This window comes from Cebidichthys violaceus, unplaced genomic scaffold, assembly GCF_023349555.1.
Source record: "Cebidichthys violaceus isolate CVI_PGR_0920_01 unplaced genomic scaffold, fCebVio1.0.p SCAF_6, whole genome shotgun sequence".
Lineage (NCBI taxonomy): Eukaryota > Metazoa > Chordata > Actinopteri > Perciformes > Stichaeidae > Cebidichthys > Cebidichthys violaceus.
Window position 1 is genome coordinate 560,148 of NW_027176816.1, and position 27,616 is coordinate 587,763.

Sequence of the window (27,616 nt, forward strand, 5' to 3'; positions counted from 1 at the left end):
TGTTTCACCTGCAGAAAGGGGGAAGGTTTCCCTTAGTTTATCTTAAATGTGAGTGTAACACATGCACACGTGTACGAGCAGGATTTTGCGGCTACTAGTTTAAAAGCCAATCATGGTCCAGTATGCAACTTCCTTATGTGTGATGTGAAAACGTGAACTCTCTGGTGTCTAGCAGTCAAACTATAATTAAATAAACCAATTTTGCATATTCAGAGTTTCAGGATTTTCCAATTAGTGAGTTTACATGTGCACTAGTTTCCCATAGTCTTTTTTTTTTTTTTTTTTTTTTTTTACAAACAATCTAAAACAAAAGTAGTCTGTAGTCTGTTTATCTTGTAAACTTCTCTGCTGGCTGAAACAAAGCAGACAGGAAGAATGAATTATTGATTATTATCATTGATAAACTTCACTCAGGAATGTAATTTATTTAAGTTTATTTAGTAACATTTTAGATTTGTTTCCAGTGAGATATGAATGTCTTTATATAGTGACTTTGCAGTTGTAAACGTTCCTGTCGCTGCTCTAGAAACAATATTTAGTTATATCTAAATTATAAATAACTTCTAATTCTGAATTATTCTTTTTTTTAAATTCTATATGGGTTTTTAAAAGCATTCATTTAGTCATGAAAAAGAACAGCATATTGATAGGAGTAGCTCCTTGTGGTAATAAAATCTTAAAGGTACCTGTCACTACCAGAGGGTCACTGCAGTCCTCTGACACGGTTTCAAAGGGAGGGTGGTCGGATGTTATTGCTTGCAATCTGCAACCTCACCACTAGATGCCACTAAATCTCACTCTGTTCCTCTAAACAAGGTAACTTTAGTCAAAATGTCAATATGTCAATAAAGCAGGTACCTCTAGCTGTTACACTTACATTACTTTACACAAAAGTATTGTATCTAAATACGTGTGCAGTTGCTCTCAATGAATATTGTAAATCTATTCAGTCATTGACTACTGATTAGCAGCAAATTTGCAATTCTGTCTCTGTTTGTACCAATGTCTACTAATATCTATGCATGCAAATGTGCCACCAAGTACTTCCTGGAACTACCTAAACTCGTGAATCGCGTGAAAATCAAGCATTTTGAATTTCCGCTGACGCCACTTTCTCTTTATCTGGTTCTGTCCTAAAACGATGACGTATGGTTGACACCGTGACGTCACATGCGGTGCGGACGTCATCAGATACGCCCTCTCCGCTGACCAAAAACATTTGTTGTCCAGACGTTAGCGCTCCGGAGAGCCCGAAGAGCCTGGTTTTTTTTAATTAAGTCTTATTCATTAGTCGATAGAGCTTTTTCGAATATGGTCTGTGGCGGTTTCACCTGCTCCAAAAATGCGCTTTGTTCCCTGAATGTGGTTTACATGGTGAGTGTACAAAATGGATCATTATGCTAACTTTTAGCTATAGCTGCGTTAGCTTAGCGAAACTAGCTTCTGAGTGAACTAGCGTTATGGCAGCTAGCAGTGTGGCTAGGGCGCAGAAAGATGACTGATTTTGCCCTTTGTTTCACATTCTTCTGTTTTTGCTTCTCAGACGATTAATGGTACGGACTCATATCTGGTTATTTCATATTTAGAAGTAGACGTTTTTTTAGTGTACGTTAGCTAACTAGACAGATATGTAGCGTTAGATATGTTAGCTAACGGTAGTTAGCCGGTTAGCTATCGCCATTATGTGCCCGGATGCTACCGTTAGCAGGGAGGCCAGCTGACCCCCAGATGTGAGATTGACATGCGTGAATGGTTTATCTCCCACTTCTTCTGTCCTTATCAGTCACCCGAGCCTGTTACAACAAGACCTAATGTGTTTGTGTGTCAGTCATGTGAGCTGTCAGAATCAACATGTTGGCCTCGACTCGGCTAACGTTAACATAAACCCACCGTGAACTTAGTCCCAGTACACCAGCCCTGTAGTAAATAGACCCCTTTCTAAATCCTAACATTGTGAAGATTGGACCTTTTTAAGGTGAATTTGAAGGTTGTAGTTTGTGGTGCTGTACTGTATTGTGTTATCTTGTTGCTATGCTCCTTCATATATGTCAATAAGGAAGACAACATATTAGAATCACCATCTAACATAAAGTACAAGTTTAAACTCAAAATTGACCTGAGTCTATTTAAAGACAAGTAGCATAGTTGTCTCTTTCACCAAACACTTTAGTAAAGCTGTATGTGTTGCATTGCATCATATCGTACAGCTGTTTCTATTGTTCGACTCACTGTGTCACTGCTGCTTGGTATTACAGGTGTTTTTACTCTAATTGTAAACATCTAGTTGTTTTTGCAACTGTTGTTGGTTGATGTCTGCCTATTGGCAACTGTACATCACTGCTCAACTGCTCTGACGTGTATTTTTTAAATCTGTCTTTATATTGCTGAACAGATTACTCAAGTTGATCAACAGCAAATTGAAATATTTTGATAACTGATTGATCTTTTATGTCGTATTTCTAGCCAAAATACTGAACACTTGACGGCTCCAGCTTCTCGAATGTGACAAGTTGCTGCATTTCTTTATCTTCTATAATAAACTGAAACTCTTTGGATTTTGGACCCTTAGGCAGACAAACAATTATCCGGGGCTGTGGGAAATTGCAATGGTCATTCCCCACCTTTTCTGACATGTAATGGACCAAATAATTGCTTGTTTTATTGCGATCTGTCAGATTAATTAGTAATGTTGGTCATATTGTGATATACTTTCATCTAGGGTTTTGTTTAGTAAAATATTGTGATTATTCATAAACGTACCCACGGCGTATAACTAACATGTCCAGTTTTTCTTGCCAAGAATTAAGTCAAAAAACATCTTGATTGTGTTTGTCTTACTCACTTCTACCTGCTGTCTTGATTACCAGGTATACACTTTGTGAAGCACGTGGGCGTAAGAGAAGCGTTGCATTGTTTGCCTGCTGTTGTGACACACTGAGCCTCACTACTGATATAAACACTTGAGACACGACCCACCCAGTCAGAAAACTTTGGAACATGTACACATGCGAGCAATCGTGTCGACAGCTGAGTCACTGCTAACTGTCACGAGTGTGATGCTGTGTTGAGTCAGGCCACTGACGGCAGTGAAAGAAGACGTATAAAGGCGTCCGGGACAAATAGTACCTCCATTAAAAAGATGAACCTCCGGGGTCAGACGTGACAAATATGAATTCTGTGATTTTTTTTTTTTTTGTCAGCTCCCATTAAAGGTAAAGTGACAAGCCAATAGTGTTACAGAATACAAGCAAGTCTGTTCTGTTGAACGTAATCAATTCAAGAAATACAACAATGACCTCAGTGTTTTTAGTTTGTTTCAGATAATTGAAAATAGTTTAAAAAATGTATTGCCTGGAGGCCAGCAGTCTGACTGCCGCGGGCCATGTGAAGAAACGTTAACAGCGATCTCTAACTGGGTCAGCCTGGTTCTTTCACTGTGTTGCTGTTCTTCTCCTGCATTACTTATATGGCAAACACTTTACCTTTTTTAATGAAAGACCTAACTGGTGTTTGTGGTGATCAGAAGTTAGCACCGTGACCGCGTGATAAGCTCAGTCCCATCGGACGCACGCTGCCTCAGCTGACTCCGGTTAACCGTCTTCCTTCCCTCTTCTTAGCTGGTCGGGCTGCTGCTAATCGGAGTAGCGGCATGGGGGAAAGGGTTCGGCTTGGTGTCGAGCATCCACATCATCGGAGGGGTCATCGCAGTGGGCGTCTTCCTGCTGCTCATCGCTATTGTCGGACTCATCGGAGCGATACACCACCACCAAGTCCTGCTTTTCTTTGTATCCTTTCCCCTCGTTGACATTGATGCACAGACGAGTATCGGGTCGGTTGCTGTGAACTGCGATATGAAAATGTGGTCTTTGTGTTCATATTCCATGTTCTTCCTGTTGTTCCTTTGACTTCCTTCTCCAAGTACATGGTCATTCTTTTCATCGTTTTCCTGTTCCAATTTGGAGTTTCTTGTTCCTGCTTGGCGATGAACCGCGGACAACAGGTGAGAAAACTCTTAATTTAACAGTTTTAATGTCTCTTGTGTTGCGTCCGTGTTAATAACACTTATTACCAAAACGTGTTTATATCTGCATGAATACATTGTTGTGACTTTTTACAAGAAATGTGCTTCATTTTATTTGTCTTCCTTGCTTCTCCAGGAGGCACTTCTGAACTCTGCTTGGGGAATGTTGGAAAACAAGACCAAGACTGATCTGGAGAGCCAGCTGAACTGCTGTGGGCTGCTCAACGTCACCGCCAACCGGGCACAGTTTGATCTGGACTTGCAGAACTGTCCCGCTGTGAGTCTTAGATATCAAAGGTCTTCTTATTAGAAAACCTGCTTCACCAGCACAACCACAATATCTTTTTGTTTCTGTTTCATTTACATTTTATATGGTGTTAAGGACAATGTTCAACTGCATCCTAGATAAATATTGCAGTTTCACATTATATTTCCTGTTACACAATATTGCTCCACTGAGCAGAAGTCACAAAAACATTTCCTTCAACCAGGATAAGTTAAAAAAAAGTTAAAAGTTCAACTTTTTTCTGTAGTTCTCAGAACAGATTTTTGGAGGATAATTCTGGCTTAGCCGGCAAACGGTTGACTCACACTGCTGAAGACTAAAGGCCTTTTATTCTTTTCTTTTCTTTTTTTGTATCTTTCCCTCCAGTTATGCAAAAAGAACACTGGCTGTTACACCTGCGGGGATATGATGCTGACTCATGCAACGGAGGCTCTGAAGATCCTCGGGGGCGTCGGGCTCTTCTTCAGCTTCACAGAGGTGAGTGTCCCGTCTCCAAACCTAGATCTGCTCACCGCCCCCTCATTTAATCAGCCTAATAAGGCTTTGAAGGACAAAATAAAGACACTGAATTGGATTTAACGTCGCATTAACTTTAACTGTAACTTTGATTTAGCCAAAAAGTTATTGTGCACAGGAAAATGATCCATCGAGTTCAAATTGGGGTTTTCTCTTGAGCAAATCATCCAGTAATCGTAAGGTTGGCAGTTTGGTTTATTCTTCCATAAAGACCCCATCACATCGATGCTTAATTATGTCAATATTGGTGGCGAAATCATTCAGTACCAGATTTCCTGCTAGTTTCCAACTATGTAATAAGGGACCTCAAAGGGGACCAAGAGCCGGAAATGCAAACGTGAAGCAACGGGTGACCGTGGCTAAGTGGAGAGCAGGGCCGCCTTTCAATCAGAGGGTCGGCGGTTCGATCCCCGAGCTCCTGCTCTACTAGTCTCATGTCAATGTGTCCTTGAGCAAGACACTTAACCCCAAATTTGCTCCCGTAGCTGCGTCTACGGTGTGTAGATAGATACTGAATTGTAAGTCGCTTTGGATAAAAGCGTCTGTTAAATGACCGTAATGTAATGTAACAGCAACATGACAGACGGTAGTAAACGGCTCAGTGCAGAGGAAATAGGAAGACGCTATTGTTATTGACAAGCGCTCACGTGTTCCTGGCTTGGTAGCGTGTTAGCCGTTAGCTGGCCAGCTTAGCCCTGTGAGTCGTCACTTTGTCAAAAACGCTCCACATCTCTGGTGATGACGTTTAGAAGTGTCATTTCGTGGCCGTGCATTTATCTTTTTGCCTGTCGTGTCTTTCACAGATCCTGGGCGTGTGGCTCGCCGTGCGCTACAGGAACCAGAAGGATCCACGAGCGAACCCGAGTGCTTTCCTATAGTCAGTCCCCCCCCCCCCCCCCCCCCCCCCCCCCCCCCCCTCCCCTCCGTACGCAGCGCAGTGTCAGACACACTGGCACACATAGCATCATGCACATCTAGAGGCAGACACACGCCAGCATACAATACAGTACCACACCAACTACTACAACACACAGAATGGACGAGCTCACGCAGCACCCGACAAACACACACACACACACACACACACACACACACACACACACACACCTTCAACTGAGACTGAGAAACTACAACAACCTGTCCAGAAAGTGTTGCCAGAGCTCCAGCCGGAAGACCTGGATACTTGTGTATGAAAGGATAACTTGTGATACCAAGAAGTGTGACTTGTTGGTATGGCGACCCAGCCTTGATTTGAGTACCAGATTTCCCGCTAGTTTCCGGCTATGTAACAAGGGATGAGACATCTCTGCATGTGTCCTGGGCCCGCACAGACAAACGGCCTCTTTGTTGATTTTATTCCACACACCAACCAAATGACTGTGCCGCGTCCCAACAAATTAACTTGTATGCACCTTGACTTCTTTCCTCTCGTCTCCGATGTAGTGCCACCACATAACGGCGAATATATATATATATATATTCCTCCGGTCCGTGCTGTTGGTGATGTGTAGAGTTGTAATACCCAACACGTCCAGCGCGATGACTTTGCGCTCTTTAAGTCAGCCGAGGGGCAAACGGGAGGCGGATACTGGACGTGTGTTGTTCAATAGTTTTTGAATTGTATGTAAATGTTCTTTTTTTCAGATGCCACAAATGCCGGGATGTAACAGGATTACAAAGCAAGAATAGATGTTAGGTAATGTAGTTGCAAGTCTTTCGGGTTCAAAAAAAAAAAAGAAAAGTATGAACTGTAACTGAGCCAACTAACTTTTAACAGTGTGAGATATTAGGACGCCAATGGACTGCAGCCTTGATGTTGTACATAATCTTTTAGAAATCACTCTTGATGGGTTTGCCGTGTAGTTGCCCCTCTAGTCGGGAGGTTTGCCTGCATAGTGGAGGTCTCTTTGAAGGCCGCAATAATCCACCCTTCCTGTATTTAATGTTTCTTTGTGTTGCACAGTGATGTTGCTTAGTATAGCTTTCGGTAGTAGAGAGGCGGATTCAGGTACGTATCATTCTCTTCTGTGTTAACTGGAAGAAGTCACAACAAATAGAAATACAGTGAAGTGCTGTTTTTGATTTTAGATATTTGGATAGATTTAGCCAAAACTGCTCATTGCAAACCCAGTTTTGTTTTTAATAGTATTAATTGTGAAAATGTGCTCTTGGTTGCAGTTATTTTTCTTCCTTTTTTTTGTGTGTTTTTAATATAATTCTTTTGTGGAATGATTTTGTTCTCAGTTGCCATCAGCTTGTTTTTGTTCATCAGTGTTAAATGCTTTGTAAAAAAAACAACTAAAAATGTGTAAAATATTTTCGGGATCTATTTAAGTTAAGTTTGAGGATGCACATTAGGCTCAAATTATGTTGTAGTTTTGATGATATAATTTTGCTGCCTGACTCGATGTTTAACATTTCCTGTTGATAAATCACTGCTCATCAATTCTCTCTTTGAAGATGTGTTTTCCTCTTTTTGAATTGCTTTTAACTTAAAGGACTAACACAAACTGTAACTACATGTCTTACTTGAACCTGTCGACTCGGCTGATATGAATTTCCTGCTGCTGATTTGGAGTCATCGCTGGTGTAAACAAACAGTTTGACAGATCTTAAGCATCGTTATGCCATATATTAAACCTCACTTTGAATTTGTGTGCACTTGTTATTCAAATGTATCTTGAATTTTTGAGACTTAATTTTCCAAATAATAAAACCTCAAATTGCAAACCGTTTCACTTAAGTCAGTGATTTAGTTTACATCTCTTTATGTCTTTAAATTAGAGCAGAGTGGTGTAACGATGAAGCTAACTTGTACTTTGGTACAATGTTGAGGCGCTTGTACTTCACTTGAGTATTTCCATTGTATGCTGTTTTATACTTCTACTCGGCTACATGTCAGAGGATACTAGTGTATGTTTTACTCCACTACATTTGTCTGACAGCTTTTATTACTTTGCAGATTTAGAGTATTAACACACAATAAAACTTAACTTATACATTATCATATAATACATATAGCACTATACGAAGAAAGTAAAGTTAGCACTGTTAACCAGCTGTAATAATAAAGTGATGTTACATTAATTAATCACTAATTATAATTCAGTAATGTATATATAAATCAGAAATGTGCCATTCTGCATAATTACTTTACTTTCTGTGCTTTAAATGTATTTTGTTGCTATACTTACCCTACTTATAGTGTTGCTACTTTTACTTAAGTAAAATATATTTGTACTACTTCCACCACTGTTCACTACAACATGTCTTGTGACATTATAGCGTAAGAGTGGAGGACAGAGAGGACAGAGTTTAGGAGCGATGACGCCAAAGATGTGACACATTTCACCACACGATGGCAGTACAGAGTCTCCACTGCTGCCTTTCCTTCCCGGTTAGCTGTTATTTCAGTGCTGCTCTGATGTGAGTAAATACCTCAAGACAAGCAAGGAATGTACACACAGTGGGGACTTTTTTTTTTCTAGAGACTATTATCTCGCAGAGTGACTGCATCGGAGTCGAAGGTGCATGGCGTCAACGTGGCAGCTATAAAATGAATTTACTCAAGCAGCAGGTTTTGGTTCCTTGTGTTGTCAGAAGGCCATTAATCCCTTCAGCTGGGATGGGTCCAGTAATGTGGGGGTGGGTTGGGGTGGGGGGTGGGGGGGGGGGCTGGCAGAGCAGAAGGAGAGCTCAAGTACACTCTGATAGGGGAATAGAGAGAACACATGAGGAGATTATCCGGATACCTTTCAACCAAGGTTGTTCCTAAATGAGGATAAACTGCTGCTCTGCCCTCATCCTAATGGCCCATGGCAGACTGTCACCATCCCTGCCCCCCCCCCCCCCCCCTTCATGAAAAGGCGTGACCTAATCTCTAGCGTTGGTGCACCCCGCCCGGAGGCACCTGCAGGTTCACTTTCCTGAGACGCAGGAACATTTATGTAAGTGAAATGTGCCTGCTAAGGGCTTTGAGGTCTTGAGTGTTGCCGGTGGCTTGGGACCAGCGACTTTGGAAAACCGCACCACATATCGCATCCCCTATCCTGTCAGCGTGCTCTCCTGAGGGCCCGATGCCAGTCCCCACCCCGTGATGCATGTCCATATGCCGGGTGTATTAGCTCTGAGAAGCTGTGGAGAATTGCACCAACAGGGAAGGCCATCTGTCCTCTTACAGATATAGCATGGACTCTGCAAGCGCATGAAGGCAGCATCTTAAAACATTTGGTCCATTATATCACATGATGAAAGGCTTTCACAAGGGCTGTTCCTATAGGCAGAACTAATTATGCGTAGCTTTTCATGGGTCAAGATAAGACAGCCTACAGATGCAATGCATTGTTTCTTATAATAGTCCTATTCTCCGTGGTGGGGGAAGCACTCAAATACTTAAATTAAAATAACAATACTGTAAAGAATAATCCGTACAGCACTCATAAGATACTTGGGTTTACATAACATATATATATATATATATATATATATATATATATATATATATATATATATATATATATATATATATATATATATACAGTATATATATAAAGTGAATAAGCCATAAATAAATAATAGATAATAGAATTTGAATTCTAATTTGGTTCAAACTTACTAAAATTCAGCTTTAGGCCTAAACATATTGTGATGAACACATGCAATTGCTCTGAACTCCCATATTTAAGTCTGTTATGTTGATGATTATTGCATATTTATATCTTATATTCAGAGATTTTAGCACTCAATCTCATAGTTTTACTTAAAAGCATCATCTGGATGCAGAGAAAGTACTTATACTTATTATAAGTAAAGCTCCTGAATTTTAAATGCTGCATCATGCAAGCAATTTACTTTTATAGCTGGTTGAAGTGGAGCGACTTTAACTGCTTTATATTCGGTCAGCTAGTTCAGTCCAGTGGTTCCCAACCTAGGGCCCGGGCCCCTCCAACGGGTCACGAGATAAATCTGAGGGGTCAGGAGGTGATTAATGGAGGGAAAAGTTTTGCAACCTTATGATTAAACTTCCTCGAGTAAACGTGTGTTTTGTTTTTTACAATAGCTGTATCAACAGCGGGAGTTTCCTCCGACACTGGGAATAGGATCGCTGGGGATGAACACCAGTGTGGTTTAAATGGGTTTGTATTCTTCTCACAGCACTGAGAGGACAAACAGGAATGCAAAATCATCCTCATCAGCGACCGGAGACAAACGGGTCAATGTGGCCCCGACGAAACAAAGCAGGGATGCATGTTGTTAGTGCTCAGATTGAAGGGCAGTGCAGGTGATGCAGGGGGTTAATCAGAGCATTCAAGTCTCAGAGTGGTATGTCACTTTAAAATGGCACGTTCATACAGCGGTCTCCACATGAGTTAAAGGATCAGTTCACATGTTTTAAAGTCTGTTTTATAGCAGTAGTCAGGGATGTTTTTTTTTCTTGCTGAAATCATTCCTCCTGTTCATGCTGCCCATTAAAAGGATCCCTTTGCTTACACGCTTTCAAAGGAAGAGTTCTCAGTCAAAAATCGACAGTCTTTGTGCAAAATGTATTCAAAAGTTCATCTGAAGCCAATATGAGGTTTCAACAATAGGAGCTCATCAAATCTTCCAATATGACGAGTACAGAGTACAGAATTTGTCGCAATCTGTTTCACAGCCACATTTCCTGTTCCTCAAGTCCCTTCATTGTTCCCTCCATCCAGCAGATGTATTCAGACTTTCCCCCATCACCTCCTCCTCCTCCTCCTCCTCCTCACCTGTTCCCTAATCTGCTCTGCAATTGGCTGGCCTCCCCCCGCCCACCTGCTCACCTGCTCACCTGCTCACCTGCTCACCTGCGTCTCATTCCCTCATCAGCATCTCAGTTCATATTCCAGCCCAGCTCCTTTCTTTCCCCGCCAGGCCATTAGAGCCTTTATCCAACCCCACATTTGTAATAGTGTTACATTACGTTATATAGCATCCAGCTTCAAATCAAATCAAAAAAACATGTTGAGAACATGACGGGAGGTGTTGATATGGGTTATTGGAGCTCATCTGATGGCGTTTTGTCGGGGTACATTACACCCAAAAGGGAACTAAAGCTTTAGCTGATGAGGAAAATGAAGAAAATACTTTTTAAATCGGAGGAACGGAGGAAGAAAACGGGACAGAACGAGGTGAGGAATTAATAAGGATTACATTACATTAAACATAAAGGTGACTTCCTGGTGAGCAGAGATGAAATCTCCATCTTCAAAATCTGGGATGTTCAGCCCTTTGGATGCAGACACCATTAAATAGACTTTTCTCAAATGTTCACCTCATTAGCATTTAGCACCAACCCTCCCCCCACACAGAATCATCATAAAATAACCCTCCCACACAATGTGCCACCGTGTAGCGCATTGCAGAACAGATTATTCTAAAGCTGTGTAGTATCGCTAATGTACGTTGGTCAAATTATGAGTGAGAGATTAACAAATGTAGCTGCAGTGTTGTTGTTTTTTTTTATTGTTATTAATTGCTTTGCATGAGAACAGTGTTAACAGACTATGTATATAGCTGCTGTTATGATGTACAAAAGTCTAAACAAACAATTAGGCTACGCTCAAGACCCGCTGTTCATCATTACAAACAACTAAACGCAGCCTGAACACAGTACAGTCTGATATATGCAGCGGTGGGAGGAAGTATTCAGATCATTTACTTTACTAAAAGTACTAATATCACACTGTGGAAATACTCCAATACGAACAAAAGTCCTCCATTCAAAACCTTGATGAAGTAAAAGTATCAGTACTAATTGCAGTTAAATGTTCCCTGTCAGTGTTTTATTATCATATATGTTTTTGGATGAATATTACTGCTGCATTCATGTTGCATTTTACTGCTGTAGATGTTTACGGTGGTGCTAATTTTAATTATTTGCATATTCTGTTGAGTAGTTTAATTTACAGCAATGAATCATAATCTAAAAGATCATCGTATGTTTGTAGCGTCTTTGTCCTGAGAGATCCACGTAAATTCGGAAAAACTGATTTAAGATGCATACATTCTTACTGATTATTGTGAATACAACTTTGTCAGACACATGTAATGGAGTAGTATAGTGGAGAAATACCTACGTTAATCACTAAAGTATAAGTACCTTGAATTTGTACTTGAGAACTTGAGTAAATATACTCAGCTACATTTGTGTGTGTGTGTGTGTGTGTGTATATATATATATATATATATATATATATATATATATATATATATATATATATGTATAGGGAACAATGTCATGATAGGAGAGGTATGGCATTGCATCAAATCAAGTGTTATGCTTAAAGTAAATCCATATCTGTAACAAGCAGAGTGTGAAAAATCAATCAAGATCAATGTGACAGGGGGTTTTGTGGGAAGTGTTGCCATGGAGGAGAATGCAGAGTGTGAAGAGAGAGAGAGAGAGAGAGAGAGAGAGAGAGAGAGAGAGAGAGAGAGAGAGAGAGGCAATAAGGCTTCTTCTCTGCAAACTGCAGCAGACTAAAGTGACCTCTGCTCTTGTGCCTCTGATGTTTCCCTAATTACCTTGTCTCTGCATCCTGATAAACTGCTCTGAGTCGCTTTGCTCCTCTGCTGTTTACAGCTTCGTTTACAGCTTCAAAAACCTGAAACTGTGATGAGCACAAGCTGAACCTTCAGTAGGAGCGCTGTGTGTGTGTGTGTGTGTGTGTGTGTGTGTATAGCTTGTGGTTCCACTGCTGTCTGCATTACAGGAACAGCATCGGCCTCAACAGGGACTTGAGCTAAGGCTGGTAGACGCCTCCGGTTCCTCAGGTATCGACAGTGAAGGAAGTGTTCAGGTCTTTAACTTAAGTAAAAGTACAAATGTACTAACATAAAAAAAAAAACTACCAAAAGTAAATATTCACATTATGCAGAAAGGCTAATCTATATTATAATATATAATCTATATGCAGCCGTCAAAGGCGGAGCTAATTTCAAAATTGCTGGGTAGTTCAACCTATAATAATATATCATAATTTGAGTTGATTTATATTCTCCATTATTATTGTGACTCTGCAAAGTATCTAAATGTGTCAAATGCAAGTAAAAAGTACATGTTTTCACTGAAATGTGGTGGAGCAGAAGTATAAAGTAGTACTAATTATTAGTAGTAATGTATTTAGTAACTTTCCACCAGTGCTGTCATTATAAAGTCATTCAAACCAGCTCCCCCACGAGCAGCTACCAAGTGTCTTCTTACGCATTATGGAAGTATAACAATCCCATAAATGCATACTAATATATCAGTCCTAGGGAACACTTTACTGCAGAACAACTACTTTTATCTTTGATGCTTTAAGTAAGAAACCTACATTTTGGGAGCGAAAGCGTCGTTACGCTGAAGGTTAATGTTCAGCTTTTGATTAACAGAAGGTGTTTATTCAACCTGATGACATTCCAAGGCTGCAGTTTGGTGTGTGTGTGGTCGAATTAGAGGGCTGCTTCTATTGGTTGATGTAAATAGGGTGGGCAAAATAATAGAAACATCGTGCACCAGTTGTATAGGAATGAACATGAATGCATCACTAATTATAATCCAGTGATATGATATGATTCTGAAATGGGCCAATCGGCATGATGAGTATAGGCCAACATACTAATGTCATTACTTCAGTACTTTTACTTCAAAAGCAGGACTTTTACTTGTAACAGAGTATTACCACTCTGTTGTATTTACTTCTGTGTACTTCTTCCACCACGTCCCCAAATTCACATCTGCTCTCACACACACACATTATATAGAACACACACGCACACACACACACACACACACACACACACACACACACACACACACACACACACACACACGCACATCAGCGTCCAGGTCCGGTTCGTACTTCGCGGGCTCCCCGGTTCATGTGGCCGCAGCGTGCACGTCAGCAGAGGGAGATCAGCACCCTGGACAGCGCTGGCTGGTCAATAATAAAGCAGCCGGAGCGCCTTTCCTGCCCAGCTGCTGGGAGCACTGGGAGAGGCACGTCACCCATCGGAGGCGAATGGAGGACCAGATCAAAAAAAATACCGACTTGTTTACAGGATGAGATTTTTTTTTCCCTCTTCTTCTTCTTCTTCTTCTTCTTCTTCTTCTTCTTCTTCTTCTTCTTCTTCTTCTTCTTCTTCTTCTTCTCCCTATTCCGGAAGTAGCTGCTGCGTTGGTTCAATCTCCAAGCCGACCATTTCGAGGAGGAAAATCAGCGCCAGCAGTATCATCACCACCATCCATCTGATCCAATAATCAATGGCATTACTGCTGTGTAATTGCTCTCGGATTTGAAGACATATCTCCATGCGTCTTCCCCGTCTTTCTCTCTAATTAGAAAAAAAATCGCAGGGTGCCTCTATTATTCTCGCTCGCTCTCTCTTTGACCGTATTTTTTTTTGGGGGGGGGGGGGCTAGCGATGAAATGCTGATGGACATCGAGGCGACGATGGGAAACATGAGGCTTTCGGGTGTTTTTGCGTGGCCGTGTTTCCAGGCTATATAGGCTTCTGAAAAAAACAAACAATGGAAAGGATTGTTTTTTTGATCTCGACGTGGATTGTCGGGGTGAATGGCTCGGATTCTTCGTGGAGGCTTTACAAAAAGGAGATGAAATAGAGAGAGAGAGAAAGAGAGAGAGAGAGGGGGAGAAAAAAATGGACCATGATCTGACGCTTGGGATGCTACAGTGAGGGACAATTACAAAAAAAAACAAAAAAACAGACATAATTATCCAAATCAAACTTCCATTTCATCTCTCATTCTCCTTTTGGATTATGATTCTTGACAGGAGTCCCAGATGTGACTGTATGGATGGCAGGTCGTTGTATTTTACACCCCATCTTCTATTTCCTGGCTCTGTGTTGCTCTCTCTTCCACTCGTCCACTCTCTCGCGGTCTTCTGCTTTGGGTAGCAAAACATGTAGGCTATTTTTTGCTGCAAGCCCAGTGCATCTGAAAAAAAAAGGTGTCGTTGAAGAAAAATGGACCGTGGAAATCAAAACCTGTGCAAGTTGTAGTGTGTTTGTTCCCGAGGTGCGGCGGAGGATGCGTCTATAGACAGCGTTTACCGAGTTGTTTGAGTAATGAATATTGAAAGAGTGTGTCGGCCAGCTGAAAGGGAAAATCTTTCATCCGCATTGGCTTAGACACACATGCCATCAGTGGGGCGAGAGCCTTTATTTCTCTGGAATTCCAATTGTTAGGCTGGTTGGGGTATTGATGAAAATAGTACAATAATAATGAACAATGTGTATGAATAATAATATTCATAATAATAATAATAATAATAATTAATAGAGGGAGAGGTGACAAAAACACTTCATTTATTTCAGTCTGGCGGATTTGTATGTAGCCAAACATGTTCAAGTATCGGATCCGCATGTTTTTTAATGAACTGAAAGTCCTGGTGTTTATGCGATCCGATTCGAGACAGTCCGGCTCAGACACAGATAGACGGTCCACCACCATGCGAGGTCTGGGGATGGGCGGCTGCGGTTGGCCGCCTTTTGTCGACTGCCATTCCCGGGACGACGAGGAGGAGTACTACGGCAGCGACCCGCGGCCCCGGAGCCTGGCGTTTGAGGACAAGGAGCCCAAGCTGCAAGTGGGCCTGGACGCTGTGTCTCTGGCCAGCACCAACAGCAGCCTGCGGAGCCCCCAGTGCCGGATCTGTTTCCAAGGCCTAGAGCAGGTAGACATGCAGCAGGCGATGCTTCCTATAATGCTGATGCCTCGTCCTGTGGATCAGACAGGCTGTTTGTTTCTGTGCTTTTAAATGTGCTGCTGAGCCTTTGTGCTGCTGTGGAGAGCCATTTCACCACGCGTGAGTGCAGGATTTTTATTTGTCCAGGAAGTGGTCACATCTTAAGTTGTTAGTGTAATCTGCCATTTTGATATTTTTCTTTGTAGCAAATCAAAAAGTGTGTGTCTCTCATTCAGAGGATTCTACAACCATCCTTTCCTACCCACCCCCCCCCCCCTCTCTCTCTCTCTTTATTTCTTTCTTTCTCACCCATCTTCACCCTCAAGTACCTCCTTTAGGATGAAGCCAAGATTTTAATCATGTAAAATAGTCAAATTAATTTAATTTAAAAAGCCTAAAATCATAAATTTGTCTCATAGGGCTATAACTCGTCACACTACAGACACCCTCTGTCTCTAAACCCTGGATTTAGAGGCAAATACTCTCCTTTTTTTTTTCCCCTGATGATTGTTCGGTGATGTGGTTGTCTAAATAACACTGTTTTCATAGCTAAGCTAATCAGTGGTGGAGAGGCAGCAGTTCCCACACATCTGAAATCCGGCCAGCATAGCAACAAAGAAAGTTAGCCAATTAGGTCTGCAGGATGACAAATAGAGTGAGAGGGACTGAATATGCATGAGTCACAAACATTTTGTAAATGTAAATCAACTGTCCGCTGTCTGCATGTGTCACAGAACAGGATGATCAACTACTAATCTTGTGACAATCACTGTTCCTGGCCAGACAATGGTGTTGACTGTGACGATAAATGACAAGTTAGATGAATTTGTCATCCTTTTTTTTTTTTTGTGATCTATTTCTGCTCTACTCTCTCTCTCTCTCTCTTTCTCGCTCTCCTCCTCCTCGCTGCTTGATTTCTTTTTTCTTCCCAGAGCCCCAAACAAAACAATAAGTAGTGCATCTTTTGTGGTCTGTGGCCAAGTGTCGATCTCACCAGATGTGCAGAAACCTGTGCCGCCTGGCTTAGCAGGTAGTCCTGAAGCCTGAGATGACTAGAAACACTGTGAATCCTGTAGGAGCACAGATGGATATTACCATTTAGTCTCCTATAGTCGTATAGGCCTAGTGTTATTACAGCCCATGTGCTAATTTATGACATCTGCCTGAGAGTTTCTATTGTGGGACATAGTAAACTGGAGTATAAATCAGTGTGGGCTTGTTTGGGATACGAAGTCATTTGATGTCACAGTCGGGGATCCAACCCCAGGTTGCTGTCTTGCCCACTCAAAGATCCTCCTTTTAATAAAAGGTTGATGTTCGGGACTTTGGGCTCTCCAGCAAGGTGACTCATCGCGCAACATGCTCTGGGCTGCTTCTTATAGCTACAGACAAAGAGCAAGCAAACAAAGCACTGAAGGGAAACCCTGAGACTACACTAGTACATTATAGCTTCCTTTCTTTTGCCTCCACAGCACTCAAAGTACCGTATACGTCCTTGGGTGCAGGGTGCAGGGTGTGCGTGTGTGTGTGTGTGTGTGTGTGTGTGTGTGTGTGTGGGGGGGGGGGGGGGGGGGGGCTCACACTTGCCATTTTATTGTTATTTCATTATTCAAGCAGGTCTCAACAGGGGCCGGGATCATGTCTCTGTCAGCGGGCCAATTACCTACAGACATAATCACCCTTGCTCTGTGGGCTGCATTGAGTATGAATCCTTATTAACTGTCTGTCAAAGGTGTCAGCGTGTGTCGACGTACAGTAGGGCTGGATTCACAGAAGCCCGCTGGGAGGGGCTGGGCCGTGTTAGGGAGATAGGCTGCTGGCATGTTGGAGTGAGGCGGGGTGGTGGAAGTGGTGGCGGTGGTGGTGATCACCCCTGCCTGCCCTTTTCACTTGCAGTGCCCAACAGCGTGTTTCCACAGTGACACACAGTCTGCAGCTCAGGGTGTGTGTGTGTGTGTGTGTGTGTGTGTGTGTGTGTGTGTGTGTGTGTGGGGGGGGGCACATTTTTTTGTCTAAAGGTTACAGCTGAGGAGGAAAACCATTTTCTTAGTCACAGAAGTGACACACCAAATTAACACCTTCATGCTCTGTGAAGTGGCCTTGAGGGACAAACCCACGCCAGAGCAACTGAACAGGAAGGAAGTGTGTGTGTGTGTGTGTGCGTGCGTGTGTGTGTGTGTGTGTATCCAAAGCCTGACATATCTCATCCGCGTATGGCGTCATCTGTGCCATATACTGTAGGTCCACTCCAAGAGTGATTTAAAACACAGGTCCTCTAAATGAAACAACAAAATACACCGTTTCTTCGTGCAACATAGAAGCGTTTTCTGATCTGATGCCACGATGAACCGCGTGTTCGATCACATCTTTTACTGGAGTAAATACTACACTATATGACAATACTACAGTGTTACAAGTACAAGTCCTGCATTTGAAATCTTAAGTAAAAGAAGAAAATTATTACTTTTGACCTAACGTACCTAAAGTGACAAAACTAAAGTACTGCATTGACGTATACAGTTATTGATGCATTAATGTGTTCATCATTTTAATGTGGAAGATGGTAAAGGGGGAGCTATGCTTTTTATTTTTTTGTAAACTGCTGGGTTGCTTAATCCATACTGTATTGGTTGATTTATTGTTTTTAATAACCTAAATCTGTAAAGTAACTAAAATGATCAAATGTAGTGTCGTAAAAAGTACTATATTGGCTTCTAAATTGTAGTAGAAGTAAAAAGGAGCATAAAATGGAAATTCAAGTAAAGCACAAGTACCTCAAAATTGCACTTAATTACAGTACTTGAGTAATTAACAACACGTTAATGAAGGTTTAAGGTTTGGTTTGGTTAAGTAAAACATTTTTGGTTTGGATTGAATTAAGTTTTACTATTATAAGTATTCACTGAGGTTAGTGAACCTTCGCTGCCATATAAAGGAACCAGATGACCGTCGGTTAGAAAAGAGAAACAGTGAAACAGTGATCCAAATGTTTCGATGACCCGGTCACTGAAGTTCCTTTTGTTGACCGAATAACTCACTAGAGCACCAAATGTGGATTAATCCAGTGCTGAAAATAGTCCCCATCAAATACATTACTTCCTCCTGTCTGAGTAACGTTTGACAAAAACTATACAGCAACCAGCTGCTTTAGGAAATGATTGAACTCTTTTAAAAATACAACATAAACATTTTTCAAGATTTTCTTAGGATTTGTTGACAATAATATAGAAAAACTCCATCTTTATCTCCTTGTCCCTTAAAATGAAGTAGGTTAATGTCAATTGTGATGTTGCTTTACAGTCGACTTCCCTTGTATACTTGTTCCAACGCGGTATAATTCCACACATTCTACTTTTATTTGAGCATCAGTACATCCTGCTAGTCCAGATGTGACCTTCATGCCTCCTTTTTTTTTTTTTTTACTGTTTGTTGCCTTCAGGTGGAGGGTTTCACTGTCAAATGGGAGAAACTGTAAATAGAAAAGTCACATTACAAAAAAATATAGGCCTACTGTGTGTGTGTGTGTGTGTGTGTGTGTGTGTGTGTGTGTGTGTATTACTTCTATCTGTATTCAATTGCTGTTGGATTTCATCAACTTGATTTTAATCAGTTCAATTTCTTAGCTGTTTTTATTTGCCCCGTAGGATCTTCAATGTAAACTCTTAGTTAATTAAAAAAATTCTAATCCTCATTAGTATTACTTTACTGGATAAACATGCAACTTTGACTGTGATGTAATGTTTTAACTGTTCAGCACTTTTTTTTTTTTTTTTTGCATTGACCTCATTTGCAGCACATTTTTACAGCATGAAGCTCAAAAACCAGGTTGTTCTGGAGATGCAACGTTTTCACGTTCAGCCATTATTTGACTTCAGTACATTTAAAAAAACCATCTTTCACACCTTCAGGTTTGTTTCCCGACACTAAATGTGCATCCTGTGATCCGTGAGCAGGACGATCGATATGTGGGAACATCAAACAGCTCCCTCAGAATTTGAATCTTGAACCTTATTTTGGGATGAACTCAGGAGACACTTTGAAGTTTTGCGAATGTAAATAACACGAACCGTTATTTATGACTTGATAGTGATAATTGGACGCTTGTGCTGAGAAAATCCCTTTCTAAAATATGTTGTCTCTTACTCATCCGGTAGCTCCGGAAAATGTTCCTCTTTGGAGGAGACGTGAATTCAGACAAAACTATCACATTTTATGCTTAAGCGGCTTCTGTTGAAGGTGACGGTTTAAAATCATAATCACAGCTTTTAAAGGTCTTTGTTTTTATTTTTCTTCTAGTTGATCGTGACATTAACGTCCTCGTACAAGCTGGGGAAATGTTTCCTCGCACACGCACACTTCCCAACGACAGCTTGACATTTTAGAAATGTTTGCTTTCATATGGTTTTTATTTAGTTTCCCATATACTTCTGACCTTCTCTGTGTTATCTTTATAATGTCAGCAGGCAAGTTATTTTAAAGTTTATGAGTGGCATGTGGCTCATCTGCTAAATCCAATCTTTTATGCGGTGGCACACTTGAATACTTTTATTACAAGTGGGAAGGTCAAACAAGCCAGATGGGGGACCGACAGAGTGCAGGAGGACAGAACCAAGAAAAGAAGCATTATTTGTGTCAACGCAGTCCTCTGTTGCTTAACATCTGTATTGATTACACTAGTAGTCCTCTGTTGCTTAACATCTGTATTGATTACACTAGTAGTCCTCTGTTGCTTAACATCTGTATTGATTACACTAGTGGTCCTCTGCTACTTCAGCTATTATTGTCGAGAAGTAAAGTAATTACTTGTTTTTGGTAACAGTAATGTAAGGGATCATAATTTGAAATTCAGTAATTGGATATAATCCCAGTAATGCTCCGTTCAACTTTGTTCTGTCTTACTGGCGGTTTGGTGGAAGGTTGATATCTGAAGCTTCCTAATTTAACACGTTATATTGTGTTTGTTTGATTCCTACAAAAAATGTATAAGTAAAATCAACAACATGCGGTTTGCAGGGTGTTGTATGTTGAACTATTTTAGTGACTTCCTGGAGTTTTGTCAAAGAGACATGAACTGTTCACTTGTGGGCTTCGGAGATGCTGGTAGGCAGGGTTGGTTATCTTTGGACAGGCTAGCTGTTTCCCCCTGCTTTTAGTCTCTATGCTAAGCTAAGCTAACATAGACAGACAGTGGGATCTATCTTCTCATCTAACTCTCGGCAAGAAAGCGAAAATATCCAATTGTTACTTAAAATCGTCATTTTCATCAAGACATTTGGTCCCCCGTTTGACACTTTAGTCCAGTTTACAAACAGTTAATGCTTTTTAGAAACTCAACACCGCTGAAGTGAACTCTCCCGACAGTCGATATGTATGTTTGATGTCTGAGAGATGGAAGTTTTTCAGAGTTCACCGAGAGTTTGCGTGAGTCGTCGTCAGCTCGTCTCTCCGTCACCTGTCAGCCTTTGAAGCCCCGCCGCTCCCTGCTGTTGTTGTGCTAACGTAACCCTCCGCCATCTGATTCACCAGTGATTCACACTGATATCCCCAACACCGGTGTGTTCTCAAAGCTTTCATTCGTTTGTGACGCATGGGTGTGGTTTTAGTTTTTAGTTTTTTTTTGCTTTTCATTAAGTGAGAACTTTGCTGACCTCTGAGGTGAAACACGCCGAAAAATGTTAAGCCTTCTGACAAAAATGGATGTTTGACGCCGAACGGTGATGACAGCGTGAGTGTGGTCATCCTTAATGTGGCGGAAATGCCAACACGCTTCAGGTGCTGGAGGGGAGGAGAGACACTAACCTGTTTCCTAGAGACTCTCCCAAAATTATTAGATAGGAAGGGGGAGGGGTCAGAAAAGGAGGAGGGTCATTTTTATATTTGCTTAAAGCAGAGTATATTTTTTATTCTTACCTAGTATTTATATTTATTTTCAGTTATTCCTTGTGATATTGATTACATTAAAACTAGATAATAAGGGTTTATCAATAAGATGCGTTCATGTGAGCTAGTCCATTAGCAGAGGGACCAATATGGCCGCGTTGCCTACATGTGGATCTTATAGAGATAGATCTCATCTCTTGCCGAACTGCAGTAAAGTGAAATGTACCATATCAAGTTAGCGTAAAATGTAGGTTCAGCAGCACACATGTGTTCGGTGTAGAGAAATGAAGCATACATGATCTAGGATATGATCTAATATGATCTTTTTCGTGCGTTTTCAGTTGAACTCACAAACTTAATCATCCACTCTTCCACAGTTAGCTGAACTGTAACTCAAGACACGTTAAGCTTTCTTTTTATGTATCACCTTATACATACAAAACCAAATCCAAATTTAAAACAAGAACTTGGGAGGAGCTGGAATATTTGGTAAAAGGGACGATTCACTTTGTTTGCCTTGAATTTGTATGTGTGTTGGTGGCGCACATCAGGAACAATAATATTCAATGACGACGCGGGCGTCCCTCACATGCATCATGTGGTCACGATCTTCTCATCTGACTCTCCAGCAGAAAGTGAACTTCAAGAAGTTTACTGTATTATTATTTGGAGGGGAGGGTGTTTCTTTTCAAATCCAAGGGGAGGGAGATATTAATGAATGGGGATTTTTTTTTTAAATTTCAGCCCTCCTCCAATCTACAGTAAATTGTATACAGTCCCTTAGGATAAACACATTTTGGGGTAATTAAAGCAGCATCTCTCTTTGTATTCTTACAAAATAAAATCCATATATTTGACTCGCGGGAATGCAATCAGAATCGATTTTTTTTTGAAAATATCAAAACAATATTTAGTTTTTCCCCCTGAATTCATCATGCTGTGTTTTCCTCGTCTGTCCTGCAGGGCGAACTGCTGAGCCCCTGCCGCTGTGACGGCTCAGTGCGCTGCACCCATCAGCCGTGCCTCATCCGCTGGATCAGCGAGAGGGGATCCTGGAGCTGCGAGCTCTGCTACTTCAAGTACCAGGTCCTGGCCATCAGCACCAAGAACCCTCTGCAGGTAACATGAAGGGGATCCGCAGCACCAACACACACACACACACACACACCAACAGATCTGTGGAGAAACAGATTTTAACACAAAGAAAATAAAAATTTGGGAGGAAAACAAGGCTTAACACTCCTTTCTTGGATTCTTAATCTTGCAGAGCTGAAAAGCACATAAATGATTTTTTAATTGATTGTTATGCATGATAAGTACTTTTACTTTTGGTACGTTAAGTATGTGTTGATGCTGATACTTTTGTACTTTTACAGGAGTAAAATGTTAAATGCGGGACTTACTTGTAACAGAATATTTAGAGTAGTATACTTTTACTAAAAGGGGTATAGTGTGTGTTCTATTTGGCTGGTTGTAGATTTCCACTAGCTGAAACTTCTCCCGTGTGCTAAAGCGTGTACTACTGGCCCTACCTAGAGCCAGAGTTTGGTATTTCTTTTCTGGGCTTCTGTAGAAACATGACCTTATGTAGATATAAACGGCTCATTCTAAGATATTAAAAACACAACGGTTCCTATTTTCAGGTAATTCTACACAAAAAAAAAAAACATACTTATTGATGCGATATTCCATTCATGCCAATAGATCCGCCTAAATGCTACACACTGTTCCTTTACCTGAAGCTCTGGTTCTGTGCCCGTCCAGGTGAATCAGTATCAAGATGCTCATGAGATTTAATTTAGTCTCCCCAAAATGTTTTTTCTTTTTTTACAAAAGGTTACAAGGTTACAAGCTACATGGTTCATTTATTGTACGTAAACAAGACAGAGATGGAGTGTGTGATTATGCAAACCGGGTAAACACAAACGATGTCGTGCTCTGTGAGGCGCACACGACTTAGGCAGCGAGCTACTCATCGTGTGGGAGAACAAAGCAAAAGTTGTGTGCTGACAGAGACATTTCATAATAACACACATACAACATACAAGCGCTGCTGCATCAGACCGACACTCTCTTTGCTAGAACAAATCTCAGGCCGTCGCTGTGGTGTGAGGACTGTTTGCCATATTGTGCTGACACATTTTCCCTCTGCGTCACTGTCCTTCTGCCCTCCTTTTCAGAGGCAGCCAATGACTCTAAAACCTATTGAGAAGATGCCATGTATGTGTGTGTGTGTGTGTGTGTGTGTGTGTGTGTGTGTGTGCGTGTGCGTGTGCGTGTGCGTGTGCGTGTGTGTGTGTGTGTGTGTGTTTGACATATTTGTTAATGCGCATATTCATCATGGACTCATATGGTGATTTCTCTCACTGGTGAGACATAATTTGGTGGAAACTGTACATTTATTCAAGTACCGCACTCGTGTACAATTTACAGTACAGTATTTCCATGTTATACTCCTTTACACTTCTACTATCGACAAGAGTAACATACAACATATCAGACATAAATGTACTTTTTACTCCACTATAACAGCCATGCGTTACAAATTACTTTACAGATGAAGAATTTAAATGAAAACACAATATATATGCTATTTATTGTCACAGATTAAACTGGTTGTTCTTATGATCCCTCAGTACTTGTTTGGGGGTACATGGAAACATTGTGGACTAGTTCAACTAATTTGACAAAAAAAAAAAAATATATATATATATATATACATTATTGTTTTGATTCTAAAAGGATCGAGAGGTCGAAATAGTCAGTTAAAAGTAATGGTTACATGTTTTAAATAGTTAGGATACACATTTGAAATATGAATTGGAAATGAATGAATGAAGTATTTATTATTTCTGTTCCATGCATATAATAACAAGACACCATAAGCCTGGACCAGTATACAGCATACACATTTTCAAACAACAAAGAAAGTAGAAAAACAAATAAATCATCCTTCAATTTCAGAATTCATCAAGTCACTCACAGCAACATTTACTATGTAAATCTAACTAAATAGGAGTCTTCTTTTGCACAATCTTATAAGATATAAAATTTAAAATTAAACAATCAATACAATCTTTGCTCAGCTGAGCACCAGAATATTTCAGGTTTTATTTCAAGGAACATTAAACTCTCTTAAGTCATCGCAATTTGTTCAGTACAAAAGAAAATGGTTGAAATAATTACCTGAAAGTAATGAATTAACAGATCAAATAACTAGCTAATAGTTTCAATGTAATATACCAGCAAAGCAGTGTCTAGTTGGGGCTTTGTCATTTAAACAATAGTAAAAGTGTCCAATATTTCACTAAAAAAGATTAAAGAAAAAGAGGATTTGTCTTTTCTCTTCCATTCATCATGTCACGACCACTCAGATTCATCTCGTGGTTGTTTGGAGGGGCCCTGACCTCTAGGTTGAGAACGACTTGAAACTCGCTCAACCATGGAATTATTCATATTTTCAGTGCTATTCAATGGCACAAAAAAAAAGTGTTGGAATAAAATGAATTAACATGTAAATAGACTGTATATTATAGCTTTATTTTGTACATGTTTCTGCTGTAACTGTGTCTATAAATGCTGACACAATATTCTCTTTAGAACCATGAGCTGTTATGTAATAGACGTAGAGCTGAGTTTGTGCTTAAAAATGTGAGCATGTGGCGTAAAGGACAAAAAAGACAAAAAAAAATGTATGCATAGAATACAAAAACAGAACCGTGACTTTGGAGAGGATTTTGAATGCAGAACTTTTACTTGTAGCCTTTTGTTTACATTGTTCTATTAAAGTAAAGCATCTGAGTTCTTCTTCCACCGCTCATTCAGACGTCTTTCTCCTCCTCCAGTGGCAGGCCATCTCTCTGACGGTGATAGAGAAGGTGCAGATAGCGGCCATTATCCTGGGCTCCCTTTTCCTCATCGCCAGCATCTCCTGGCTCATCTGGTCCTCCCTCAGCCCCTCGGCCAAGTGGCAACGTCAGGACCTGCTCTTCCAAATCTGCTATGGCATGTACGGCTTCATGGATATCGTGTGCATAGGTAAAGGACAAGCGTGGACACCAAGATGTGCCAACATAAAAAAAAATAATAATAATCACACGGCAGTATTATATAAATAGCTTTGGCAGCAGCAGTTATAGAGGAATTGTATAAGAATATCACGTAGTAGAAGGTTTAGGTTACAGAGCACGAAGGGATACATTATGCAACAAGAACACAAAAATATATTAATAAACATAGGTTGCATTATGCAAGGACAAACTAAAAAACATGTATTCAGTTCACATTCTGTTGGTTGTTAAGGTCATACAAAATTACACAGAAACTAAACAAAATAAGCAGATGGTGCCAAAGTAGGAGGATGACAACTACACTACAAACGCATTTTCAAGATGTCACAGAGAACAAGAAACTCCGTTTTTTTAGGGAGCAACCTGGCTGACGGTTCTTTTATAAATGTGAGTTGCTCGTGTAAGACAACACCGAGAACAGATGGCATCAGATATCCGCACTGTGATTATTGCCAAATGTCTAGCACAGATGAGATGGAAAGCTCCTACCTGTTATGATGCTGGTTGCGGCCTTTTAAGCATAATATCTGATGCAAAGCTGGTGGGGATTCATTCAGGCCCTGTCCCTTCACTCTTCTTCTTTCTGCCCAGGCCTCATCATCCACGAGGGATCATCGGTGTATCGAATCTTCAAACGATGGCAGGCTGTCAATCAGCAGTGGAAAGTACTGAACTATGAGAAATCAAAGGACTTGGGCGACCCGCTGAGTTCGAGCAAAACGGGGAATCGCAGCTCCCGCAGTAATCCTCACGGTCTGGCCAGCAGCAGTGGTGGGCGACAGAGCAGGAGGTTAAGAACTATTCTGAACCACCACTGTGGATACACCATCTTGCACATCCTGAGCCAACTGCGGCCCAACGACCCTCGGATCAGCGCCGCCGCCAACCGGGAGGTGGTGATGAGGGTGACCACGGTGTGAGTCGGAGCGGGCGCGCGGCGATGGGTTAGACCTCGTCCTGGTGTCCAGATGTAAATGAGAGGGACGGACTCGTGGACCTTATATCAAATACTACAGACTCACGTAGACGACAGGAGTCCTGCGAGGAGCCGAGCGACGCCACATCAACAGACACTCGAGGATTTGTCCTCGTGTTTCGTACGACAAAAAAAGGAAGCCAGATGCTCCTTTTCAATAAGTAACCGAAATAACGATGCATTAAAAGACATATAGAAATGTGCGGAGGAAAAAAAAAGTGTACACAGGCTTTACAAACTGAATCCGAGATGGTGAGACGTTTTTTCCAGTTCAATATCAGGATGCACAGACATTTCTCTTTGATTTGATCCTCTTGGTTTGATTTGTATCTATTCTTTTTTGGTTTGTTTTTTACTCACTTTGCTTTTGTACGGATGTATGATTTTAGAGGAAATCATGTAACTCCATACATGCCAAACATTTCCAGACAACTATGTATAATGATCTTTAAATTTCTACAAGACAACCGATGCTGGGAAATAGACCGAAAACTGAAACAAACAAACAAACATGAGGGCAAACACAGAGGTGACAACTGATCAATAAGTCATTACAAGTTAAGAAGAAGAAAAAAAAAAAGAGAAAAGTAAAAAAAAAAGAATAAAAAAAGAAATCAGTAAGATTTCAGTGACACTTAACCTTTCTGCAATAAAGATACGTATGTACATTTCACAGGGAATTTTGCATGGGTATATAATTTTATTCTTCATCACATAACATAAGCACATGACAAATTTGCTCTATTTCCAATGGTGCTTGCCAAAATAAACACAAACATCTGATTTCATTGCACCAACGTTTTGTCAACATGACAAATGGCAGTGTGTTACAGCTATTTCAGCTAAAATACAGATTGCTGCTGCTGTGTGCTGATTCAGATTTGATAATAAGTAAACTATTGGATTAAACATGGGGATCAGACGATCTCTTACTACTCAGTCTCACTCCGTCTCTTCTTTACTCCACCTGCAGCTGAAAGCATGCGTGGTCTGGTCCAACGTGTCGTAGCTTTTTTGGTGTAGATGTGGTTTGTGGGAAACACAATGGGACATCCTTTATTTTTAATAATTATTTTTCATTTATTAACTGACTAAAACTCGTCCTAACTGAAGGTAAAATGAAACCCCTGACAAGCAGATTATATGATC

At 40.8% G+C, this 27,616-nt stretch overlaps 2 protein-coding genes across 2 annotated transcripts; both read left to right on the forward strand.

Moving 5' to 3' along the window:
- Positions 1-1,192: 1,192 nt before the first annotated feature.
- On the forward strand, positions 1,193-7,553 carry tspan31 (tetraspanin 31). The gene is made up of 6 exons (XM_068733408.1): positions 1,193-1,374; positions 3,618-3,785; positions 3,920-4,000; positions 4,158-4,298; positions 4,674-4,784; positions 5,627-7,553. Exons 1-6 carry the CDS (start codon positions 1,312-1,314, stop codon positions 5,699-5,701), a joined length of 639 nt encoding a protein of 212 aa, XP_068589509.1. The 5' UTR covers positions 1,193-1,311; the 3' UTR covers positions 5,702-7,553.
- A 5,845-nt stretch (positions 7,554-13,398) lies between these two features.
- Positions 13,399-27,402, forward strand: marchf9 (membrane-associated ring finger (C3HC4) 9). The gene is made up of 4 exons (XM_068733272.1): positions 13,399-15,529; positions 22,385-22,540; positions 25,267-25,459; positions 26,083-27,402. The coding sequence occupies exons 1-4, from the start codon at positions 15,197-15,199 to the stop codon at positions 26,409-26,411; spliced, it is 1,011 nt and encodes a 336-aa protein (XP_068589373.1). The 5' UTR covers positions 13,399-15,196; the 3' UTR covers positions 26,412-27,402.
- The last annotated feature ends 214 nt before the right edge of the window (positions 27,403-27,616 follow it).